General features: G+C 39.6%; 1 protein-coding gene across 1 annotated transcript in view; it reads left to right on the top strand.

Annotated features, from left to right (window-relative positions):
- The window catches only part of TMEM135 (transmembrane protein 135), a 268,804-nt gene that overhangs the window by 16,901 nt on the left and 226,240 nt on the right, over nucleotides 1-25,663 (top strand). The window contains exon 2 of the mRNA XM_069564786.1: nucleotides 25,184-25,311. Within this exon, the coding sequence (XP_069420887.1) occupies nucleotides 25,184-25,311 (128 nt within the window). The remainder of the gene's footprint in view (nucleotides 1-25,183; nucleotides 25,312-25,663) is intronic.

The raw sequence follows: 25,663 nt of genomic DNA, 5'->3' as shown, positions 1-25,663 counted from the left end.
GGTTTCTCAAGAGGCAGGTCAGGTGGTCTGGTATTCTTGCCGTCTCTTTCAGAATTTTCCACAGTTTATTGTGATCCACACAGTCAAAGACTTTGGCATAGTCAGTAAAGCAGAAATAGATGTTTTTCTGGAACTCTCTTGCTTTTTCCATGATCCAGCAGATGTTGGCAGTTTGATCTCTGGTTCCTCTGCCTTTTCTAAATCCAGCTTGAACATCTGGAAGTTCACGGTTCATGTATTGCTGAAGCCTGGCTTGGAGAATTTTGAGCATTACTTTACTAGCATGTGAGATGAGTGCAATTGTGCAGTAGTTTGAGCATTCTTTGGCATTGCCTTTCTTTGAGATTGGAATGAAAACTGACCTTTCCCAGTCCTGTGGCCACTGCTGAGTGTTCCAAATTTGCTGGCATATTGAGTGCAGCACTTTCACAGCATCATCTCTCACAGTTTGAAATAGTTCAACTGGAATTCCATCACCTCCGTTAGCTTTGTTTGTAGTGATGCTTTCTAAGGCCCACTTGACTTCACATTCCAGGATGTCTGGCTCTACGTGAGTGATCACACCATCATGATTATCTTGGTCGTGAAGATCTTTTTTTTTTTATAGTTCTTCCATGTATTCTTGCCACCTCTTCTTAATATCGTCTGCTTCTGTTAGGTCCAGACCATTTCTGTCCTTTATCGACCCCATCTTTGCATGAAATGTTCCCTTGGTATCTCTAATTTTCTTGAAGAGATCTCTAGTCTTTCCCATTCTGTTGTTTTCCTCGATTTCTTTGCATTGATCGCTGAGGAAGGCTTTCTTATCTCTTCTTGCTATTCTTTGGAACTCTGCCTTCAGATGCTTAGATCTGTCCTTTTCTCCTTTGCTTTTCGCCTCTCTTCTTTTCACAGCTATTTGTAAGGCCTCCCCAGACAGCCATTTTGCTTTTTTGCATTTCTTTTCCATGGGGATGGTCTTGATCCCTGTCTCCTGTACAATGTCATGAACCTCAGTCCATAGTTCATCAGGCACTCTAGATCTGAACTATCAGATCTAGGCCCTTAAATCTATTTCTCACTTTCACTGTATAATCATAAGGGATTTGATTTAGGTCATACCTGAATGATCTAGTGGTTTTCCCTACTTTCTTCAATTTGAGTCTGAATTTGGCAATAAGGAGTTCATGATCTGAGCCACAGTCAGCCCCTGGTCTTGTTTTCGTTGACTGTATAGAGCTTCTCCATCTTTGGCTGCAGAGAATATAATCAATCTGATTTCGGTGTTGACCATCTGGTGATGTCCATGGGTAGAGCCTTCTCTTGTGTTGTTGGAAGAGGGTGTTTGCTATGACCAGTGCATTTTCTTGGCAAAACTCTATTAGTCTTTGCCCTGCTTCATTCCATATTCCAAGGCCAAATTTGCCTGTTACTCCAGGTGTTTCTTGACTTCCTACTTTTGCATTCCAGTCCCCTAGAATGAAAAGGACATCTTTTTTGGGTGTTAGTTCTAAAAGGTGTTAGTTCTTTAGGTCTTCATAGAACCGTTCACTTTCAGCTTCTTCAGCGTTACTGGTTGGGGCATAGACTTGGATAACTGTGATATTGAATGGTTTGCCTTGGAAATGAACAGAGATCATTCTGTTGTTTTTGAGATTGCATTCGAGTACTGCATTTCGGACTCTTTTGTTGACCATGATGGCTACTCCCATTTCTTCTGAGGGATTCCTGCCCGCAGTAGTACATATAATGGTCATCTGAGTTACATTCACCCATTCCAGTCCATTTTAGTTCGCTGATTCCTAGAATGTTGACGTTCACTCTTGCCATCTCTTGTTTGACCACTTCCAATTTGCCTTGATTCATGGATCTGACATTCCAGGTTCCTATGCAATATTGCTCTTTACAGCATTGGCTCTTGCTTCTATCACCAGTCACATCCACAGCTGGGTATTATTTTTGCTTTGGCTCCATTCCTTCATTCTTTCTGGAGTTATTTCTCCACTGATCTCCAGGAGCATATTGGGCACCCAATGACCTGGGGAGTTCCTCTTTCGGTATCCTATCATTTTGCCTTTTCATACTGTTCATGGGGTTCTCAAGGCAAGAATACTGAAGTGGTTTGCCATTCCCTTCTCCAGTGGACCACATTGTGTCAGACCTCTCCAGCATGCCCACCTGTCTTGGGTTGCCCCACAGTGCATGGCTTGGTTTCATTGAGTTAGACAAGGCTGTGGTCCTAGTGTGATTAGATTGACCAGTTTTCTGTGAGTATGGTTTCAGTGTGTCTGCCCTCTGATGCCCTCTTGCAACACCTACCGTCTTACTTGAGTTTCTCTTACCCTGGGCGTGGGGTATCTCTTCATGGCTGCTCCAGCAAAGTGCAGCTGCTGGTCCTTACCTTGGACGAGGGGTATCTCCTCACCGCCGCCCCTCCCAACCTTGAACGTGGAATAGCTCCTCTAGGCCCTCAGGCACCCTTGCAGCCACCGCTCCTTGGACGTGCTCCTCCTGGCTCCCGCCCCTAGCCTCGGACGTGGGGCCGCTCCTCTTGGCTGCTCCTGCAGCCTGGCACTCTCAGCCGCCACCCACATTAAGGAGGGTAATCTGCTTTACTCTGTATACTCAGTTGTTTTAGAAATACCCTCACTATCACACCCAGAATGTGTGGCAATCGTGCGGCCTAGTCAAGTTGACACAGATTTAACCAGCACATGCAGCATAAAGTTCTAAGTTACAACAGAGTAATTCAACCTCCCTTATTATGCTAAGTATTTTTATAAATGAGATCTTATTCTTCTAGAAGAGTTTTGAAATTTGTTGGAGAAAAAATAGGGGAAGTCTTCTGACCTGAGATGAATGTTCTACTTCGGTTCTGTTCATTGAAATTCTGTTTTTATTTTGAATCAGTTTGTCCTATATAAGAATGTAGTTTAGTTTTGTTTCTCATGAGGACCACTCAATTTTTTCTATAGTTGCTGTAATTGCCATTCATTTTCTCCAAACATCTTGAATTACTAGAGAGAGAAATGTCTTCAGAACACTTCATAGAACAGACAAGGTTGTTGTTCAGTCACTAAGTCATGTGCGACTCTTTGCAATCCCATGGACTGCAGCACACCGGGCTTCCCTGTCCTTCACAATCTCCTAGAGTTTGCTCAAATTCATGTCCTCTGAGTCAGTGATGCTATCTAACCATCTCCGCCAGGCTCCTCTGTCCATGGAATTTTCCAGGAGAGAATATTGGAATAGGTAGCCATTCCCTTGCCCAGGGGATCTTCCCGACCCAGAGATCGAACCTGAATCTTCTGCATCGCAGGCAGATTCTTTACTGTCTGAGCCACCGTGGAAGCCCAGAAAAGACCTGCACAGCACAAAAATTAACTGAGGTTAGAGCAGGGAGCCATTGTGTAGAGTGAAGGAAACTGATACTTTTCAAAGTGCCTTCTGAAAGAAAGTGAAGTGAAGTTGCTCAGTCGTGTCCAACTCTTTGTGACCCCATGGACTGTAGCCTACCAGGCTCCTCTGTCTATGGGATTTTCCAGGCAATAGTACTGGAGTGGATTGCCATTTCCTTCTCCAGGAGATCTTCCCAACCTGGGGATTGAACCTAGGTCTCCCGAATTGTAGACAGATGCTTTACCGTCTGAGCCACCAGCTGAATACTTATATTTATTATTTCATTTATTTAAAATGTATTGAGATCTTGGAAGAGAGAAGACTCTACACAAGGACATTACCAGATGGTCAACACCGAAATCAGATTGATTATATTCTCTGCAGTCAAAGATGGAGAAGCTCTATACAGTCAACAAAAACAAGACCAGGGGCTGACTGTGGCTCAGATCATGAACTCCTTATTGCCAAATTAAGACTTAAATTGAAGAAAGTAGGGAAAACCGCTAGACCATTCAGGTATGACCTAAATCAAATCCCTTATGATTATGCAGTGAAAGTGAGAAATAGATTTAAGGGCCTAGATCTGATAGATAGAGTGCCTGATGAACTATGGACTGAGGTTCGTGACATTGTACAGGATACAGTGATCAAGACCATCTCCATGGAAAAGAAATGCAAAAAAGCAAAATGGCTGTCTGGGGAGGCCTTACAAATAGCTGTGAAAAGAAGAGAGGCGAAAAGCAAAGTAGAAAAGGACAGATCTAAGCATCTGAATGCAGAGTTCCAAAGAATAGCAAGAAGAGATAAGAAAGCCTTCCTCAGCGATCAATGCAAAGAAATCGAGGAAAACAACAGAATGGGAAAGACTAGAGATCTCTTCAAGAAAATTAGAGATACCAAGGGAACATTTCATGCAAAGATGGGGTCGATAAAGGACAGAAATGGTCTGGACCTAACAGAAGCAGACGATATTAAGAAGAGGTGGCAAGAATACATGGAAGAACTGTACAAAAAAGATCTTCACAACCCAGATAATCATGATGATGTGATCACTAATCTAGAGCCAGACATCTTGGAATGTGAAGTCAAGTGATGCCTTAGAAAGCATCAGTACGAACAAAGCTAGTGGAAGTGATGGAATTCCAGTTGAGCTGTTTCAAATCCTGAAAGATGATGCTGTGAAAGTGCTGTACTCAATATGCCAGCAAATTTGGAAAACTCAGCAGTGGCCACAGGACTGGAAAAGGTCAGTTTTCATTCCAATTCTAAAGAAAGGCAATGCCAAAGAATGCTCAAAGTACCACACAATTGCACTCATCTCACATGCTAGTTAAGTAATGCTTGAAATTCTCCAAGCCAGGCTTCAGCAATATGTGAATGGTGAACTTCCAGATGTTCAAGCTGGTTTTTGAAAAGGCAGAGGGACCAGAGATCAAGTTGTCAACATCTGCTGGATCATGGAAAAAGCAAGAGAGTTCCAGAAAAACATCTATTTTTGCTTTACTGACTATGCCAAAGTCTTTGACTGTGTGGATCACAATAAACTGTGGAAAATTCTGAAAGAGACGGCAAGAATACCAGACCACCTGACCTGCCTCTTGAGAAACCTATATACAGGTCAGGAAGCAACAGTTAGAACTGGACATGGAACAACAGACTGGTTCCAAATAGGAAAAGGAGTACATCAAGGCTGTATATTGTCACCCTGCTTATTTAACTTCTATGCAGAGTACATCATGAGAAACGCTGGACTGGAAGAAACACAAGCTGGAATCAAGATTGCCAGGAGAAATATCAATAACCTCAGATATGCAGATGACACCACCCTTATGGCAGAAAGTGAAGAGGAGCTAAAAAGCCTCTTGGTGAAAGTGAAAGAGGAGAGCGAAAAAGTTGGCTTAAAGCTCAACATTCAGAAAACGAAGATCATGGCATCTGGTCCCATCACTTCATGGGAAATAGATGAGGAAACAGTGGAAACTGTCAGACTTTATTTTTTGGGGCTCCAAAATCACTGCAGATGGTGACTGCAGCCATGAAATTAAAAGACGCTTACTCCTTGGAAGAAAATTTATGACCAACCTAGATAGTATATTCAAAAGCAGAGACATTACTTTGCCGACTAAGGTCCATCTAGTCAAGGCTATGGTTTTTCCTGTGGTCATGTATGTATGTGAGAGTTGGACTGTGAAGAAGGCTGAGCGCCAAAGAATTGATGCTTTTGAAGTGTGGTGTTGGAGAAGACTCTTGAGAGTCCCTGAGACTGCAGGGTGATCCAACCAGTGCATTCTGAAGGAGATCAGCCCTGGGATTTCTTTGGAAGGAATGATGCTGAAGCTGAAACTCCAGTACTTTGGCCACCTCATGAGAAGAGTTGACTCATTAGGAAAGACTCTGATGCTGAGAGGGATTGGGGGCAGGAGGAGAAGGGGATGACAGAGGTTGAGATGACTGGATGGCATCGTGGACTCGATGGATGTGAGTTTGAGTGAACTCCGGGAGTTGGTGATGAACAGGGAGGCCTGGCGTGCTGCGATTCATGGAGTCGCAAAGAGTCGGACACGACTGAGATACTGCACTGAACTGAACTGAACCTAGATATTGGAAGAAGGAAAGCAGAGTAAATAGGCGCATGGCTGGTTGGTTCCACTTTCCTTGACTTAGTGTTTTGAACATAGTATTTCATTTTCATTTCTGTCATCTTTCATTTTTAGCTCTTGTATACTGGGAATGTAATTTCTAGTCCTGGAGTCGTCATGCTACCTTAGTTAGTTATAGAACTGGCATATGTATATACCAAATTTATGACTATTTTATTAGGATATGTATGTATGTTGTGTTTTCACTGTATTTTAGTATTTTGTCTTTCAGGATGGGCAGCCTCAATTCCTGTTCAGTTCATTCCAGTTCAGTTGCTAAGTCGTGTCCGACTCTTTGCGACCCCATGAATCGCAGCACGCCAGGCCTCCGTGTCCACCACCAACTCCCGGAGTTCACTCAGACTCACGTCCATTGAGTCAGCGATGCCATCCAGTCATTTCATCCTCTGTCGTCCCCTTCTCCTCCTGTCCCCAATCCCTTCCAGCATCAGAGTCTTTTACAATGAGTCAACTCTTCACGTGAGGTGTCCAAAGTACTGGAGCTTCAGCTTTAGCCTCATTCCCTCCAAAGAAATCCCAGGGCTGATCTCCTTCAGAATGGACTGGTTGGATCTCCCTACAGTCTCAGGGACTCTCAAGAGTCTTCTCCAACACCACATTTCAAAAGCATCAATTCTTCGGTGCTCAGCCTTCTTCACAGTCCAACTCTCACATCCATACATGACTACTGGAAGAACCATAGCCTTCACTAGAAGGACCTTTGTTGGCAAAGTAATGTCTCTGCTTTTGAATATACTATCTAGGTTGGTCATAACTTTTCTTCCAAGGAGTAAGCGTCTTTTAATTTCATGGCTGCAATCACCATCTGTAGTGATTTTGGAGCCCCCCAAAATAAAGTCTGACACTGTTTCCACTGTTTCCCCATTTATATCCCATGAAGTGATGGGACCGGATGCTATGATCTTCGTTTTCTGAATGTTGAGCTTTAAGCCAACTTTTCGCTCTCTTCTTTCACTTTGATCAAGAGGCTTTTTAGTTCCTCTTCACTTTCTGCCATAAGGATGGTGTCATCTGCATATCTGAGGTTATTGATATTTCTCCTGGCAATCTTGATTCCAGCTTGTGTTTCTTCCAGTCCAGCGTTTCTCATGATGTACTCTGCATAGACGTTTAAGCAGGGTGACAATATACAGCCTTGATGTACTCATTTTCCTACTTGGAACCAGTTTGTTTTCCATGTCCAGTTCTAAAACTGTTGCTTCCTGACCTGCATACAGATTTCTCAAGAGGCAATTCAGGTGGTTTGGTATTCCCGTTTCTTTCAGAATTTTCCACAGTTAATTCCTGTAGGGTCTAGTTAGTCACAAATTGCTGTTGTTGCTGGGTTTTTGGTTTTTTTTGGTTTTTGCTTTTTTTTTGGTAGCACTCACCGTGTGTCATTCTTCCCCTCATTTAGAATGTGAGACTTGAGCAGCAGGCGTGGTGCATAAGAGCACTGAGTCCTCAGTGAGTCTGGAGCCACTTACTGTGTGCAGTCCCTTTGCTCCTACTTAGTCACTGTGTGACTTTGGGCAACATAATCTCTTGTGCCCAAGTTTTCTTATCTCTAAAGTGGAATACTGATCATTCCATCTCATAGATTGTTAAGAAGCACTGAGCTAACATTTGTACAATGTTTAGAACACTGCCTGGCCTGTAGAAAGTATTACAAGTGTTTGTTAAATAAAGTAGATATTCTGTTAATATTTTAAAGATGTAAATTCATTATGCCATTGTCTCCCCTCCCCCTTTTTTAACATACTAGATTTATTCTTAAAATTTTTAGTAAATATTAAAATCTTATAAAACTATTTTGTGTTCATTTGTAAGATGAAATTAAGTTTTAGACCCAGGTCACAGTGATCAAGTATTTCACCTGTATGACTGATAGGCTATTTAGAAGTCTTATTGCACTCTCAGGACTAGTTTTAACTTTTTGAGATAGTCCTATCATGTGTACTATGTGTAGGATGTTTGACATATTTGACCCTTTTTCAAAAAGTGCCTCAGTCCTGAAAGGGAACCCTCCTGCACTATTGGTGGGAATGTAAATTGGTGTAGCCACTGTGAAGAACAGTATGGAGGTTCCTTGGAAAACTGAAAATAGAGCTTCCATATGGCCCTGCTATATACAGGGTCCATTCAGCTCAATATACAGGGTCTATTCAGACAAACATCGTATGAAAGAATACAGACACCCCAGCATACCTTGCAGCTGTGTTTGTAATAGTCCAGACACGGAAGCAACCTAATTGTCCCTTGGCAGAGCGATAAACAAGAGGTGGTACATGTATGCAATGGAGTATTACTCAGTCATTAAAAAGAGTGAAATAACACCACTTGCAGCAACATGGATGGACCCAGAGACTGTCGTGCTGAGTGAAATGAGTCAGACAGAGGGAGAAATAGCATATGACATCTCTTATAGTTCGAGTCTAAAAAGAAATAATACAAATGAACTTATTTATGAAACAGAAACAGACTCACAAACTAGAGAACAAACTTATGGTCACCAGTGTGGGAAGAATGGGGGGAAGAGATAGTTAGGGATTTGGGGATCGACAAGTACACACTGCTGTGTTTAAAATGGATAAGCAACAAGGACCTACTGTATAGTACAAGGAACTCTGGTCAGTGTCATATGGCAGCCTGGATGGGAGGGGAGTTCAGAGGATGATGGATACATATGTATGTATGGCTGAGTCCCTTTGCTGTCCACCTGAAACTATCACAACACTGTTAATCAGCTATACTCGAATATAAAATAAAAAGTTAAAAAAACCCACAAAACTGTGCCTGAATCCTTATATTATGCTGTTTTCTTTAAAACATTGTTTTCAATAAGAGGTAATTTTGCCCTCTCGGAGACACTTGGCACTACATGGAGACATTTTTGGTTGTCACAGCTCAGGCTGTGCTACTGGCATTTATAGAGTAGAAGCTCGCTAAACATCCTATAATATGTTGGAGAACCCTCCAAAGCAGCGGATTATCTGACCCAAAATGTAGTTAGTGTTAAGGTTGAGAGACTCTGCTTTAAAGCAATCATTATTTGCTGGTGATTAAATAAATAAGAGATTTGTTCCTTGGAAGGAAAGCTATGACAAATGCAGACAGCATATTAAAAAGCAAAGACATCATTTTGCTGACAAAGGTCCTTCTACTCAAAGCTGTGGTTTTTCCAGTAGCCATATGCAGATGTGAGAGTTGAACCATAAAGAAGTCTGAGTGCTGATGAATTGATGTTTTCAAACTGTGATGCTAGAGAAGACTCTTGAGAATTCCTTGGACAGCAAGGAAATCAAACCAGTCAATCCTTAAGGAAATTAACTCCTTGCAAATTCCCTGGAAGGACTGATGCTGAAGCTCCAATACTTTGCCCACCTGATATGAAGAGCTGACTCACTGGAAAAGACCCTGATGCTGGGAAAGATTGAAGGCAGGAGAAGACAGAAGCAAAGGATAAGAAGGTTAGATAGCGTCACTGACTCAATGGACGTGAGCCACCTCTGAGAGATAGTGAAGAATGGGGAAGCCTAGCATGCTGCAATCCATGGGGTTAGAAAGAATTGAATATGACAGCGACTGAACATCAACAGCAACAAATAAATAAAACATAAAATCAACTCCTACTGCATACTTTATTTTTCACAAAACTTGGTTTATTAGACTGTCTAGAAATAGTCATCTGAGAGAGTTAATGATCAAGCTCTCAGGCTAACAAAGACTACTAAATTAAAATTGGGTACAGTAAGGCTAGGATCATGGGTCAGTCCCTTGTGAGGGCCAGTTAACTGTGTTCTGTTCCATAGCCATGCAGTCCTAATACTAGTTAACCATTTGTATGGCAAATATACAGCATTAATCACAGGGGGAAACAGACAAGGGAGAATAAGGGAATAAGATGAAATGTGTATAGGCCTGATAGATGTCTAATTGTGATATTTTTGTAAAGGGAAATTCCTAAATTGGGGGTCTGTCATTATAATTTTGCAGCAGTCCTCAGTCTGTAGCCTTTGTGATAGTCAAGTCAGTCTCCATACTTTCCTTTCATGAAAACTATGCTTAATGCTGTCTCAGTCTTTTGACTTATGCCCGGAATGTTCATATTCACCTATGTGTTCTTCCATATGCTTTATTGTTTATACTTTGCGTACGTACGTCTGTGATCCATCTCAAACTAAGTTTTATGTATAGTGTGAAGAAGAATTTAACAAAAAAGGTAACTTTTTTGTTCTATATAGATATCCAGTTACTTCTTTAGTCAGTAAGTCGTGTCTGACTCTTGTGACCCCACGGACTGTAGCCTTCTAGGCTCCTCTGTCCAGGGGATTCTTCAGGCAAGAATACTGGAGTGGGTTGCCATTTCCTTCTCCAAGTTCCTTAAGTATGATTTATTAAAAAAAGAAAGAAAGATATAATTTAAAAGTGGGACAGAAGAACTCTGTGTCATCTTTTTAGTACTGACTTTTCATTTTTCCTTTTCAGCATGACGTTTTGATACACATGCATACTTGAGGGACACTGCAGGTGCCGTTTCAGGTTACTGCAGTGAAGTGACTGTCACAGCAACGTGAACGTTTCAGTGGCACCTGAAATCTGCCTTCTTAGCATATTTTCAGTATTCAGTACCGCGTTATTGACTGTAGTCATGATGCTTGATCTTGTATTGGATTTGTTCATCCTACATGACTATAAGTTTGTATCCTTTGATCAACATCTCTTTGTGTCCCCTACCCCCTCAGCTACTAGCAACCATCTACTCTGCTTCTGTGGGTTTTTAGTTTCCACAAAAAACTGAGATAATGTAGAATTTGTCCTTGTGTGCCTGGTTTATTTTACTTGGCATAATTTCCCCCAGGTTTATCCAAGTTGTCCCAAATGACAGGATTTCCTTCTTTTTTAAGGCTGAATAATCCATTGTGTGTGTGTGTGTGTTTGTGTTTGTGTGTGTGTGCATGTGTATGTATTCCACAAGGATGCCCTTTTCTCCATACCCTGATTAACACATGACTTTTTGTCTTTTTGATAGTAGCCATTATAACAGCTGTGTGGTGATAGCTCATTGTTTTGATTTGCATTTCCATGATGTAATTAGTCATGTTGAACATCTTTTCATGCTCCTGTTGGCCACTTGTGTGTCTTCTTTTGAGAAATGTGTGTTTAGGCCCTTTACTCATTTTTTAAATGGTTATTGTTTTCTTGCTATTTTGTTTGAGTTTCTTCTATGTTTTGGACATTACTCTCATAAAATTTTGCAAATAGTTTGCAAATATTTTCTTCCATTTTGTAGGTTGTTTTTTCACTCTGTTAATAACTTTTTTAGTTTCTATGGAGGAGCTTTTTAGTTGGATGTAATTTCATCTGTCTGTTTGTGCATTTGTTGCTGTGCTTTTATAATTATATCCAAAAAAGTATTGTTCAAACAAATGCCAAGAAGCTTTTTATCTCTGTTTTCTTTAAGTAGTTTAGTTTCAGGTCTTACAGTGAAGGATTTAATGATTCTGAATTGTTTTATGTATATTGAATAAAGTAAAGGTTCAGTTTCCTTCTTCAACATGTGGATAAACAAGAGCATTTATTGAAAAGACTGTCCTTTCCCTGTTGTGTGTTCTTGGAAACTTTGATGAAAATCCTTTGACCATAAATGCAAGATTTTATTTCTGGGCTCTATTCTGTTCCTTCGGTCTTCATGTCTGTTTTTATGGCAGTACTCTGCTATTTTTTATTACAGTGGGTTTGTAGTGTATTTTGACATCCAGTATAAGTGCATTGTGTCCAGCTTTGTTCTTTCTCAAGATTGCTTTGGCTATTCACATTTTTATGTATGTGATTCCATATGAATTTTAGGATTTTTTTTTCCATTTCTATGAAAAATGCCTTTGGGATTTTGATATGGATTGCATTGAATCTATAGATGGCCTTGAGTAGTGTGGACATTTTAACAATATTAAGTCTTCCAATCCATGAATATGGACTGTCTTTCCATTTATTTAGACTGGTGGCTCAGATGGTAGAGAATCTGCCCGCAATGCAGGAGACTTAGGTTTGATCCCTGGGTTGAGAAGATCCCCTGGAGAAGGGATTGTAACCCACTCCAGTATTCTTGTCTGGGGAATCCCATGGACAGAGAAGCCTGGCGGGCTACAGTCCAAAAGGTTGCAAGGAGTCTGACATGACTAAGTGACTTTCACTTGACTTCCGTTTATTTGCATCTTCTCCAGTTTCTTTCATTACTCTTTTAAAGTTTTCAGTGTATATATCTTTCACCTCCTTGGTTTACTTTATTCCAGAGTATTTTATTGATGATATAATTGTAAATGAGATTATTTTCTTTTTTTTTTCTGATTTCTATCACTATAGATTTATTTGGCTTGTTCTTGAACTTCACGTAGATAGAATCATGTGGTATATATTCTTTTGTGTCTGACTTTTTTCTCCCAACATTATATCTTTGAATTCATCCAAGTTATTGACTATCAGTTCAGTTCAGTTCAGTCGCTCACTCGTATCCGACTTTTGCAACCCCATTGACTGCAGCATGCCGGGCCTCCCTGTCCATCACCAACTCCTGGAGCTTACTAAAACTCATGTCCATTGAGTCGATGATGCCATCCAACCATCTCATCCTCTGTCATCCCCTTCTCCCACCTTCAATCTTTCCCAGCATCTTTTCAAATGAGTCAGTTCTTCACAGCAGGTGGCCAAAGTATTAGACCTTCAGCTTCAGCTTCAGCATCAGACCTTCCAGTGAAAATTTAGGACTGATTTCCTTTAGGATGGACTGGTTGTATCTCCTTGCTGTCCAAGGGACTCTCAATAGTCTTCTTCAACACCACAGTTCAAAAGCACCAATTCTTCGGCATTCAGCTTTCTTTACAGTCCAACTCTCACATTCATACATGACTACTGGAAAAACCGTAGCTTTGACTAGGAGGGCCTTTGTTGGCAAAGTAATGTCTCTGCTTTTTAATAAGCTGTCTAGGTTGGTTAAGCTTTTCTTCCAAGGAGCAAGCCTTAGGAACCATCACTATGAATAAAGCTAGTGGAGGTGATGGAATTCCAGTTGAGCTGTTTCCAATCCTGAAAGATGCCAGCAAATTTGGAAAACTCAGCATTGGCCACAGGACTGGAATGGTCAGTCTTCAGTCCGATCCCAAAGAAAGGCAATGCCAAAGAATGCTCAAACTACTGCACAGTTGCACTCATCTCACATGCTAGTAAAGTAATGCTCAAAATTCTCCAAGCCCAGCTTCAGCAGTATGTGAACTGTGAACTTCCAGATGTTCAAGCTAGATTTAGAAAAGACAGAGGAACCAGAGATCAAATTGCCAACATCTACTGGATCATCAAAAAAGCAAGTTCCAGAAAAAACATCTGCTTTATTGCCTGTGCCAAAGCCTTTGACTGTGTGGATCACATCAGACTGTGGAGAATTCTTCCAGAGATGGGAATATCAGACCACCTGACCTGCCTCCTGAGAAATCTATATGCAGGTTAAGAAGTAACAGTTAGAGATTGTTTTATTAGTATCTTTTTTCAGATTGTTTGGTGTAAATGTTTAGAAATGTAACTGATTTTTGTATGTTGATTTTGTATCCCACAGCTTTACTGAATTCATTAGTTTTGATGTCTTTTTCTCTTTTTTTGGTAGAAATTTCAAGGTTTCTGCACACAGAGACAATTTTACTTCTGCTTTTCTGATACGAATAGCTTTTATTTCTTTTTCTTGACTTGCTACTCTGGTTAAGACTTCCTGTAATAAAGTTTAATAACAGTAGTGAGAGTGGGCATCTTTGCGTTGTTTCTGGTCTTAGGGGAAAAGCTTTCATTTATTCACTTTTGAGTTTGGTGTTAGCTGTGGTCTTATCATTTATGACCTTTTATTATGATGAAGTTTATTGATGTTTATATCTTGAAAGGGTATTGAGTTTTGTCGAATACTTTATCTCTATCTACTGAAATGATCATGATTTTTAGCCTTCATTTTGTTAATGTATCACCTATTGATTTGTATATATTGAACCATTTTTACACCCTAGAGGTAAGTCATTCTTGAACATGATATATGTGCTGTTGAATTTGGATTGCTAGTATTTTGTTGAGAATTTTAATCTGTCTTCATCAAGGATATTGACCTGTAGTTTTCTTTCCTTTAGTGTCCTTATTTATCAGGCTTTGGTATGATGGTAATGCTGGCCTCATAAAATGAGTTTTAAAGTTTTATGTTCTTTTCAAGTTTTTGGAAAATTTTTAGCAGGATTTGCTTCTTTCAGTGTGTGGTAGAATTAATTGATGAAGCCATTAAATTTTTGGAATGTGAGGTTTTTGATTATTGATTCAATCTCCTTGTTAGTTATTGGTCTGTTCAGATTTCCTATTTCTTCATGATTCAGTATTGGTAGGTTGTATGTTTCATTTCTTTTGGGTTATCCAGTTTCTTGCTGTATAATTGTTCATAATAGTCTCTTTGTAGTAGTAGTTTCTATGACCCTTTGTATTTCTCTGATGTCAGTTGTAATGTCCTCTCTTTCATTTGTAATTTTATTTATTAATATCTTGTTTAAAAAGTTAGGCTAGCTAAAGGTTTTTCAATTTTATCTTTTCCAGACAACTTTTTGTTTCATTGATCTTTTGTGTTATTTTCTAGTCTCTGTTTTATTTATTTCTGCTCTGACTTTTATTATTTTCTTCCTTCTGCTAACATTTGATTTAGTTAGTTCTGCTTCTAGTTTCTTGAGGTATGAAGTTAGGTTGTTTATTTGAGAATCTTTTTTCCCCTAAAGGTAGGAATTTATTGCTGTAGACTCCCTTCTTAGAACTGCTTTTGCTGTATCCCAAAAGTTTTGATATATTGTTTCCTTTTTCATTTTTCTCAAGATAGTTTTTTATTTTCCTCTTTATTTTCTTTGAATTATTATTTTTTTTATACTGTTTAGTTTCTACATTTCCACATAGAAGACCTGTTTTGAGCCATAAAACATGATGTGTCATTAAGAATGTTCCCAATGGTTTGAAGAGAATGTGTATTTTGTTTTGTTGATTGGGATATTCTCTATATGTCTGTTACTTCCAGTTAATTGATAGTGTTGTTCAAGGCCAAATATTCTTTATTGATTTACTCTTCAGACGATCTGTCCATTGTTGAAAGTGGAGTATTGAAGTCCCCTGTTATTATGTTGCTATTTATTTCTCCCTTCAATTCTGTTAATATTTCCTTTATATGTGTAGGTGCTCTGATTTGGACCCATGTATACTTGCAATTTTTATATCCTATTGATGAGGTGACACCTTTATTATTATACAGTGTCCTTCTCTGGCTCTTTTACGATTTTTGACTTAAAGTCTGTTTGGTCTACTATAAATATAGCCACCCCTTCTCGATTTTGGTTATCATTTGCATTAATATCTTTTTTCCCATTCCTTCACTTTTGGCCTTTGTGTGTCCTTAGAGCTAACGTTTGAAGGCAGTGTGTATTGTGTCTTTTTTTTTTTAAAATTCATTCAGTCGCTATGTGTCTTTCAGGAGACATGGTCTATGGGGTCGCACAAAGCTGGACACGACGGAAGTGACTTAGCAGCGGCAGCAGTTAATTGAAGTGTAAAGACTTACCCTTGATATTTTGCTCGTTCTGTTTTCACCGTTTTGCAGTTCTCTTGTTCCTTTCTTCCTCCTCCCCTTGTGATTTGATGCCTGCGGTGTGGTGGTATTCTTTGATTCCTTTCATCTTCTCTTTTCTGTATCAGTTATAGATTTTTGCTTTGTGGCTACTGTGAAGTTTATATAAAACATACTGATAAAAAACCAAAACAACATATTTATAATAGTCTATTATAAGCTGATGATAACTTCAGTCTTATATAAGAAATCTATCTGGTTACTCCCCACTTTACAATTTTGATGTCACAATCTTTTTATATTGTTTATCCAGTAATAGATTTTTTATAGCTATAGTTATTTTAAATACTTTATATTTCAACTTCTATTCTTAGTCACTTGATTTACACAGCACCATGACAGGATATTCCATGATATTTGACTATATATTTAGTTTGACCAAGGGCTTCCCTTGTGGCGTAGATGGTAAAGCATCTGCCTACAATGCAGGAGACCTGGGTTCGATCCCTGGGTCAGGAAGATCCCCTGAAGAGGGAAATGGCAACCCACTCCGGTACTCTTGCCTGGAAAATCCCATGGATGGAGGAGCCCAGTAGGCTACTGTCCATGGGGTCGCCAAGAGTCAGACACGACTGAGCGACTTCACTTCACTTCACTTTACTTTTACCAGTGAGTTTTATATTTCCAGTGAGTATCTTTTCATTTCAGCTCAAAGAATTCCCTTTAGCATTCCTTATAAGGCAGGGCTAGTGGTGACTAACTCACTTAGCTTTTGATTTTTTTAGAAAGTCCTTATCTCTTTTTCCATTTTGAAGGACAGATTTGTAGATAAAGTATTCTTATTTGGCGTTTTTTTTTTTTTCTTTCAAAATTCTCTTTTTGTCTTTGATTTTTGAGAATTTGATTGTAATGTGTCGAGGTGAAGATGTCTCACTTTTTTCTTTCATTTTTGTTGGGAAATACTCAACTTACAGCACTGTGTAAGTTTAAGGTACACAGTGTAAGGATTTGACTTACATGCATCATGAAATGGTTATTATGCTATGATTAGTGAAGCTGAAACTCCAATACTTTGGCCACCTGATGCGAAGAGCTGACTCACTGTAAAAGACCCTGATGCTGGGAGGGATTGGGGGCAGGAGGAGAAGGGGACGACAGAGGATGAGATGGTTGGATGGCATCACCGACTCAATGGACATGGGTTTGGGTGGACTCTGGCAGTTGGTGATGGAGTCAGACACTACTGAGCGACTGAGCTGAACTGAACTGAGTAAACATTCATCATCTCAAAATTAGTGGAATAGAAAAATAAGAAATAGAGTCCTTTGTATTTAATCTATTTGAGATTCTTTGGACTTCATGAATCTGGATGTCCTTTTTCCTCTTCTGATTGAGGAAGTTGCCAGTCAATATTTCTTTTTTTCCCCTATTATTTCTGTGCTTTCTAACCCTTTCTCTCTCTTATTCTGGGATTCCTCAAGGTATCCATAATTTCCTTTGATGGCATCCCGTAATTCTCAGGCTATCTCCCTTCTCTTTCAATTGTTTTTCTTTTTGTTTTTTTGCCTGTGTAATTTCAAATGATCTATCTTGAGCGCCCTGGTTTTCTTTTCCTTTGGCTTGGTCAAATCTAGTCATTATGTTTTTTAATTCCAGAATTCCTCCCTTCCTTCTTTCCTACTTCCCTCCCTCCCTTCCTTCTCTCGGTCTCTTGTTTAACTTCTCATTTTGGTTACGTATTGCTTTCCTGATTTTGGTTTTAATTGTCTATCTGTGTTCCCTTAGAGCTCACTGCAGTTCTTTAAGACAACTGTTTTGAATTCCTTGGCTGGCAGTTCATTGATCTCCACTTATTTAGGGTTGGAAACTGGTGCTTTATTTTGTTCCGCTCTTACGTCTTGTTTTCTTGAACATCCGTTGTTGCTGCAGCCTTGTTTTGGTGTGTGTGCAGTTGGAGCTGTGAGCGCCTCTTCCGGTCTCTACACTTTCTTCTGCAGTGAGAGCCATTTGGTGGAGTCTGTGAGTGGCTTTGCTGCTGGAGTCTTCGGGCAGGCTACTCTGGTGTCTGGGGGTGAGCTTGAAACCTGAGTTCACTGCTATGTACCTTATACGTGAGTCGCCCTCAGCACGCCTGGTGTTTGAGACTTCAGACTGGGGCCTGAAACCTGCATTCATGGGGTAAACCTGGAGCGTGGTTTCTTGGAGTTTGACCTGGCGTCGGGACGGGCCTGGAGTCTGAGTCAGTGGAGGCACAGCTGAGTCCTTGATCTGCGTGGCCTGGCCTGGTGCCTGGTTTTCCTTGGCAGGTGTGGAGCTGGGGTTTGTGGCGATGTTGGATGCACACTTCACTCTTCTTCCTGCTTGGTGGGTGTCTCTCTGCATGCTGCGTTGCCTGGGGTTGGAGGTGGGGAGATGTGAGTAATATGAGATTGTCTTTGATACCCTTTTGAATGCATCTTTTCTTATTTCTGTGTATCACCTGGTGCTTTAATTTCTCACCTGGAATCTTTAGCTCTTATGAAGGTAATTTTGCATGGGGATATTTGTTCAAATTGATGCTTCTGCAGGGAGATGAGTGCTATAAACTGCTATTCTGCCATCTTATCGATGTCACTCTTGTTTCATGCCTCTTTATTGAATAAATGAGGAAGATGAAATCTAAAGAGCATTGAAACAAGTAGCCTTCATAGAAATTGTTAGTTGTAAAACTAGAGTAAAATTGTACCTCCTAATTATTTTATACTCTGTCATGCTGAATATTTCTATTCTCTATTCAGATCTTTTCCTGTAGTCCCCTCTTTCTCATACTTGTTCCCCTCCTACCAGTTTTATAAATGTAACATGTTGGTTGCAGAATATCTAGAAAGTACCCCAAACAAAAAGCTGAAAATAATCTGTTATAACCTTTCAAAGATAACCTAATGCATAATGTTCTAGTATTTGGTTCATATGTTCATTAGAAAATATTGTTTTGTAGTCTGTCTTATTGCTGTATATATTTTGATTGTTTTTTTTTTCCTGGTCATTAGTCTTCAAAAGTTATATCAATATAAATAAACAAATAGAAGTATATATTTTAATCATAGTGTTATTATTTACTTTGTTGAGCTAAGTGTTTTTATGCATATTTGGAAAATTGATAAGGAATTTGAAAGTGAAAGAAGTGTGTCCGACTGTTTGCGATCCCATGGACTGTAGCCTACCAGGTTGCTCCGTCCATGGGATTTTCTAGGCAAGAGTACTGGAGTGGGGTGTCATTTCCTTCTCCAGGAGATCTTCCCGACTCAGAGATTGAACCCAGGTCTCCTGCATTGTAGGCAGACGCTTTACCGTCTGAGCCACAAGGGAAGTCCTGATAAGGAATTTACTACTGTGGAATTACTTTATCAAAGTATATGAACACTGCAGCATTATTTTGCTATAAAATGTGAAGTTTGTAAAGGTGTCTGATGGTGTCTGATAATTTTATACACATGTGCGTGTACCCTTATAATTCTTACATGGCTAGTACAATTACTGTTATTTGTTTAGATCAGTGCTTCTAAACTTTTTTCATACTGTAGCATGCTGTGGTATACACAATTCAGTTCAGTCGCTCAGTTGTGTCTGACTCTTTGCGACCCCATAGACTGCAGTGCACTAGGCTTCCCTGTCCATCACCAATTCCCGGAGTTTACTCAAACTCATGTTCATTGAGTCGGTGATGCCATCCAACCATCTCATCCTCTGTTGTCCCCTTCTCCTCCTGCCTTCAATCTTTCCCAGCATCAGGGTCTTTTCTAGTGAGTCAGCTCTTCACATCAGGTGGCCAAAGTATTGGAGTTTCAGCTTCAGCATCAGTCTTTCCAGTGAATATTCAGGACTGATTTCCTTTGGGATAGACTGGTTGGTCTCCTTGCAGTCCAAGGGGTTCTCAAGAGTCTTCTCCAACACCACAGTTCAAAAGCATCAATTCTTCGGTGCTCAGCTTTCGTTATATGTATAGTCCAACTCACATCCATACATGACTACTGGAAAAATGATAGGTTTGTCTAGACAAACCTTTATTGGCAAAGTAATGTCTCTGCTTTTTTAATGTGCTGTCTAGGTTGGTCATAACTTTTCTTCCAAGGAGCAAGCGTTCTCCAATTTCTTGGCTGCAGTCACCATCTGCAGGGATTTTGGAGCCCCCAAAATAAAGTCTCTCACTGTTTCCATTGTTTCCCCAGCTAGTAAATGATAACAATTGTGTGGCATACTAGGGAAAACTGAGATGGTTATCATGTTGCTCTGTTGCCTGAGTCCTGGCCTGGCTACCCAGACTGATGCGAGGATCAGTATTTTGGCCACATGAAAATCCTGGTTGAAAGCTCTGAGTTACAGCACAGTGTTGATAAGGTCTTAGATTATTTCCTCTGGTATTGTGTCAGATTTTTCCTTTTTCTCACAATGTACTGTTAGTTTGATCTACCAGTGTTGCAAATATGTACAATTTATCTACCTTACTGCTGATGGACATTTAGGTGTTTTGTGGTATTTTTTTTTAATGTTATGAATATGACTTTTGGTGGAAATAAGCAGTTATTTCTCTTGGTTATATTCCTAGGGGTGAACTTGCCAGATCATAGGAAAGAGTACATTTAGTTTCATTAGATAATAATAGTTTTCTGAAGTAAGTATGCAGTTTTACATTCCCATCAGCAGTGTGTGAAGTTCCAGTTACTTTATTCCTGACAGTTCTTTGCATTGCCGTTTCTCCTTGTTTTAGACATTCTGGTGTGTGTGTGTGTATGTGTGTAGTGGTATTTCACTGTACAGTTGTCTGATGACTAGTGATGCTGAGCATATTTCATATGCCCGTTGGCCATGTGAATGGCTGCTTTTTCATTGAACTTTTAATTTTGAGATAATTGTAGATTCTTAAGTTGTTGGAGGGTTTCCCTTGTGTCTCAAGAATCCACCTGCAATGTGGAAGACCTTGGATTGATCCCTGGGTTGGGAAGATTCCCTGGAGAAGGGAAAGGCTACCCACTCCAGTATTCTGGCCTGGAAAATTCCATGGACTGTACAGGGGGAGCCCAGTGGGCTACAGTTTGTGGGGTTGCAAAGAGTCGGACATAACTGAGCAACAACTTTCTTTTCAAGTAGTTGGAAGAAATAATAGATTCTCTGTACACTTTTTCTGGTTTCTCCCAGTGGTAGCATCCTGCAAAATGATAGTAAAATAACAGAACCTAAATAACTGCCTTGATATAGTGTCTGGTGGCTCAGTGGTAAAGAATCCACCTGCAGTGCAGGAGACACCGGTTCGATCCCTGGGTTGGGAAGATCCCCTGGAGGAGGAAATACAGCCCACTCCAGTATTCTTGCTGGGATAATCCCATGGACAGAGGAGACTGGAGGGCTACCATTCACAGCGTCAGAAAGAGTCAGACTGAGTTGGAGACCACGCAGTAGCATAGTCACGTACAGGACTTTTCCATCACCACGGGGATCCCTCAGGGTACCCCTTCATAGCGTTACTACTCCCTCCCCCTTAGCCACCTCCTCTTAACTCTTGGTCACCATTGGTTTATTCTCCATTTCTATAAATTTGTCATTTCATGTATGTTATATAAATGGAATTATATATATGTAGTCCTTGGTGATTGGCTTTTTTCACTTAGCACAATTCTCTGGAAATTCATCAATATTGTGTCGTGTATCACCAGCTCATTTCTTTTTATTGCCGATGGTAACCCATAGTGTGGATACATACAACTTAGTTTTTAAACCATTTACCTCTTAAAGGACATATGGGTTGTTTCCATTTATTGACTGTTACGAACAAAGCTGCTGTAATTTGGGGTGAACAAATTTGGGGCGAACATTTTCATTTTTCTAAGGTGAACATTTGAGACTGCAGTTGCTGAGTCATAAGATAGTTGCTTGCTTAGTTTCTAAAGAAACTATCAAACTGTTGTTTAGAATGCTTCTGCTATTTCACATTCCCTTTGACAATGCACAAGAGATCCAGTTTCTCTGCATTCTTGCCAGCATTTGGTGTTTTCAGTATTTTTAAACTTAATTATTCTGGCAGTTCTTTAGTGATAGCTTATTGTGGTTTTAATTTGCTTTTCCTTAATGACTGATGCGCTTATCTTCCACTTGCGTATTCTCTTTGGTGAATATCTGTTCATAGCATTTGTATTTTCTGATTGGGTCATTTATTTTTTTGCTGTTGAATTCTGAGATTCTCTTCTGTATTCTAGATACTCGTCCTTCACTGGGTCTGTAGTTTACAGGTATCTTCTCCCACTCTATGCCTTTGCTTGTTATCTTCTATCAGGTCTTTCACAGAGAAAAAGTTTTAATTTTGAGGTGTAATTTATAGTTTTTCCTTTTATGGATTGTGCTTTTGCCTAGACTTAGATCTCTAAGATTTTCTCTGATTTTTTTTTCCTCTCAAAAGTTTTGTAGCTTTAGGTTTTACATTTATGTCTCTGATAGTTTGAATTTTTGTATAAACTGTGAGACTTTGAAGTTAATTTTTTTTCTTTTGCCTATGGAGTTCTTTTTACTCCAGTACTGTTTGCAGAAAAAGCTATTTTTCCTCCGTGGAATTGCATATGTACCTTGTCAAAAATCAGCTGGATCTATTTAGGTGGGTCTGTATCTAGGTTCTCTATTCTGTTCATTAATCTATTTGTCAGGCCCTCTGCTAGTATCGCAAAACCATTGCTGTTGCTGTATGATATGTCTTGAAATTGCCTCGACTCATTCCTCTCACTTTATTTTTTGCAATGTTATTTTAGCGTTTATAGTTCCTTTGCTTTTCTATGTACATTTCAGAATAATCTTCTCAACCTCTCCAAAACTTTTTCTGAGTTCGTAATAGGAATTGTGTTAAACCTATTTATCACTTTGGGGCACAACTGATGTCTTTCTATATTGAGTCTTTCTGTCTATGAATATTTATTTATATGTTCTTGATTTCTAACATCAGCACTGGGTAACTTTCAGCATATACGTCCTACACAGGTGTTATGGATTTCCCCCTAAGTGTTTTGGTTTCTGAGGAGTTATAAATGCTGTTGTATTTTTAATTTGGGGGTCCATGTATTCATCAGCCTCGTATAGAAATACCAGTAAGTTTTGTATGTTTAGCTTGTATCTAAAAAGCTAAACTGCTTTATTAGTTTAATCCCTTGCTCAACTGCTTTATTAGTTCTAGGAGGGGTGTGTGTGTGTGTGTGTGTGTGTGTGTGTGTGTTTGTGTATGTGTATGTAAATTGCTTGGGAGTTATGTTTACTAGACAATCAGGTTATAGGGATACTTGTACACAACCTGATTGTTATAAGAGGTATTATGTGTGTTTCCAGGAACAGAAGAAATTTTTTCTGTAACTACTTGAGTATGAAGCAGTATACCATATTGTGCCCATCAGTTCAGTTCAGTTCAGCTGCTCAGTCGTGTCAGACTCTTTGCAACCCCATGAACCGCAGCACGCGGCCTCCCTGTCTATCACCAACTCCCGGAGTTTATCCTAACTCATGTCCATTGAGTCGGTGATGCTATCCAACCATCTCATCCTCTGTCGTCCCCTTCTCCTCCTGCCCTCAATTTTTCCCAACATCAGGGTCTTTTCCAGTGAGTCAGTTCTGTGCATCAGGTGGCCAAAGTGTTGGAGTTTCAGCTTCAACATCAGTCCTTCCAATGAACACCCAGGACTGATCTCCTTTAGGATGGACTGGTTGGATCTCCTTGCAGTCCAAGGGACTCTCAGGAGTCTTCTCCAACACCACAGTTCCAAAGCATCAATTCTTCGGCGCTCAGCCTTCTTCATAGTCCAACTCTCACATTCATACATGACTACTGGGAAAACTATAGCCTTGACTAGACGGGATCTTTGTTGGCAAAGTAATGTCTCTGCTTTTGAATATGCTATCTAGGTTGGTCATAACTTTCCTTCCAAGGAGTAAGCGTCTTTTCGTTTCATGCCCGCACTCACCATCTACAGTGATTTTGGAGCCCCAAAAGATAAAGCCAGCCACTGTTTCCCCATCTATTTCCCATGAAGTGATGGGATTGTATGCCAAAAGCCTAAAATGAAAGAGATTACTTTCTAAACCCTGAAGATAGTAGAAGACCATTAGAGCTGAGGAGATGGTTGAGAATCCAGGGTGTAATTGAAGATAACACCAACATTTTGTTCCTTAATTACATTATAAGGTGAATGTGACACTATTATCTGAGGTGGGAAACTTAGAAGTAAAGGCATTTTGAGGAAACAAAAGAAGTTCTGCTTTGGACAGGCTGATTTTTTTTTTTTTTTTGATGTCTCTGGTGCATCTTTATTGACATGTCCAATAGACATTTGAAGTATGAATTAAGAATTTAGTGGAAATGTTAGGATTATATTGGAATTTTTACTTTGATATGGTAGATGATGCTGTGGGAGGGGACATATACAGGAGGAGTAGCGATCTGAGGAAGACATGCTAACAAAGGAAGAGCATGTAGCGATATCATGGGAGAATGAGAAGACTGCAGTCACAGAAGCATAGAAACGTCTCTTCTGTCAGCATTTTACCTATGTGCCAAGATCCGTCTTCCAGATATTACTGTCTGCACAGTCCCATCTCCGTTTTGGTCATGTTCTAATAGTAGTTCCATAGCAGTTTCTTCTTCTTCTAGTCTAGCTTTACCACACTGCCATACTGTCATTAATTGTTTATATGTGTGTTTCTCTATCAAGGCTTTATGTTCCTTGCAGGCAAGAATTAGATCTTACTTGCCGTTGTGTTTCCTGTGTATGGCTTAATTCTTAATAACAGTTTTATAATTGAGTGAAGTAGATCATCAGAAGCTTCTAAGGGGTAGAAGAAGAAAAGAACCGAGATGAGGCCGTTAGATTTCCCTTAGCACAGGGAAGGTGTTCTGCCCAGAATGGTGAGGAGTGAATGCAGGCTTCCCTGGGTCTTCCTTTGCTCAAGTCTGTCTTGCCCTTTCTTACATTTCCTCCCTCATTCCCTAATTCTGTCATCTTTTGTCCCTTTGATCATATTGTTTCACCTTGATAGAACAGCATTTCTTCATGGTACCTGTGAGAATGCCTCTGATCTAGCTCATATTCCCTTTTCAGTGAAACTGAATGAATGGTTTTTATCATTTTCTAGTTTTTGTCACTGAAATTCTCTAATATTCAGGTTGATAATATCTGTAATGCAGTTTTGTTTAGCATTCAATTTCTGTTTGAATTGAACTTCACTTTTTTTTTTCTGTTTAAAAATATATCTTATTTTTCAGTTTAAAACTTTTTAAGGCACTATAAATATTTACCTCAAATTTGGAGGTTACTTATCATGTGATTGATCCATGTTGTGGTCCTTTACCTGTTATACCTTCAATAAATTAAAGTGTCTTCTTTCTGTCCTGAAAATTGAATTTTCATAGAGGATCTATAAAATACCAGGGTTTTTACTTTAATTTTTAAATATATGCTATTATTTCAGTATCTTCCACATAAGAGCTAACTTAAGTGGGAAAAGTTGGTTGGATTAAACAAAAGACCCTTTTTCTTTTCAGATTGCTGCAATTCTCCGGAAACGAAAATTAGACTATTATTTACACAAACTGCTCCCTGAGATCCTACAGTCTGCTTCATTTCTGACTGCTAATGGGGCCTTATTTATGGCTTTCTTTTGCATTTTAAGGTTGGTACTCATAATAACCAGTGGAGATTAATGCAAATTTCCTTGATTGAAATTGAAATAAACAGATGTTTATAGAAATGTTGTGCAGGTCACTCCTTGTTTATTTTTTTCTCTCTGGGACATGGCATTTATTTATCTCAAAGAAAGCTTGCAAAACCAGGAATTGTGGCCTTCTTGGCCTAAGATGTGATATAAACCTCAAATCATTGCTGTGATTATGTAACAAAAGTGCTATAAGACATCATATATTTTCTGGGGCCCACTATATTTACTGAGTTGTTAATGAGGGTTTCTTAACTTTTCAGTTTTATAGATTTGAAATTCAAAGCAACTGTCCATGATGTAGCTTAGG

The sequence above is a fragment of the Ovis canadensis genome, chromosome 21 (assembly GCF_042477335.2).
Source record: "Ovis canadensis isolate MfBH-ARS-UI-01 breed Bighorn chromosome 21, ARS-UI_OviCan_v2, whole genome shotgun sequence".
Lineage (NCBI taxonomy): Eukaryota > Metazoa > Chordata > Mammalia > Artiodactyla > Bovidae > Ovis > Ovis canadensis.
This window is presented reverse-complemented; position numbering and strand designations above follow the sequence as displayed.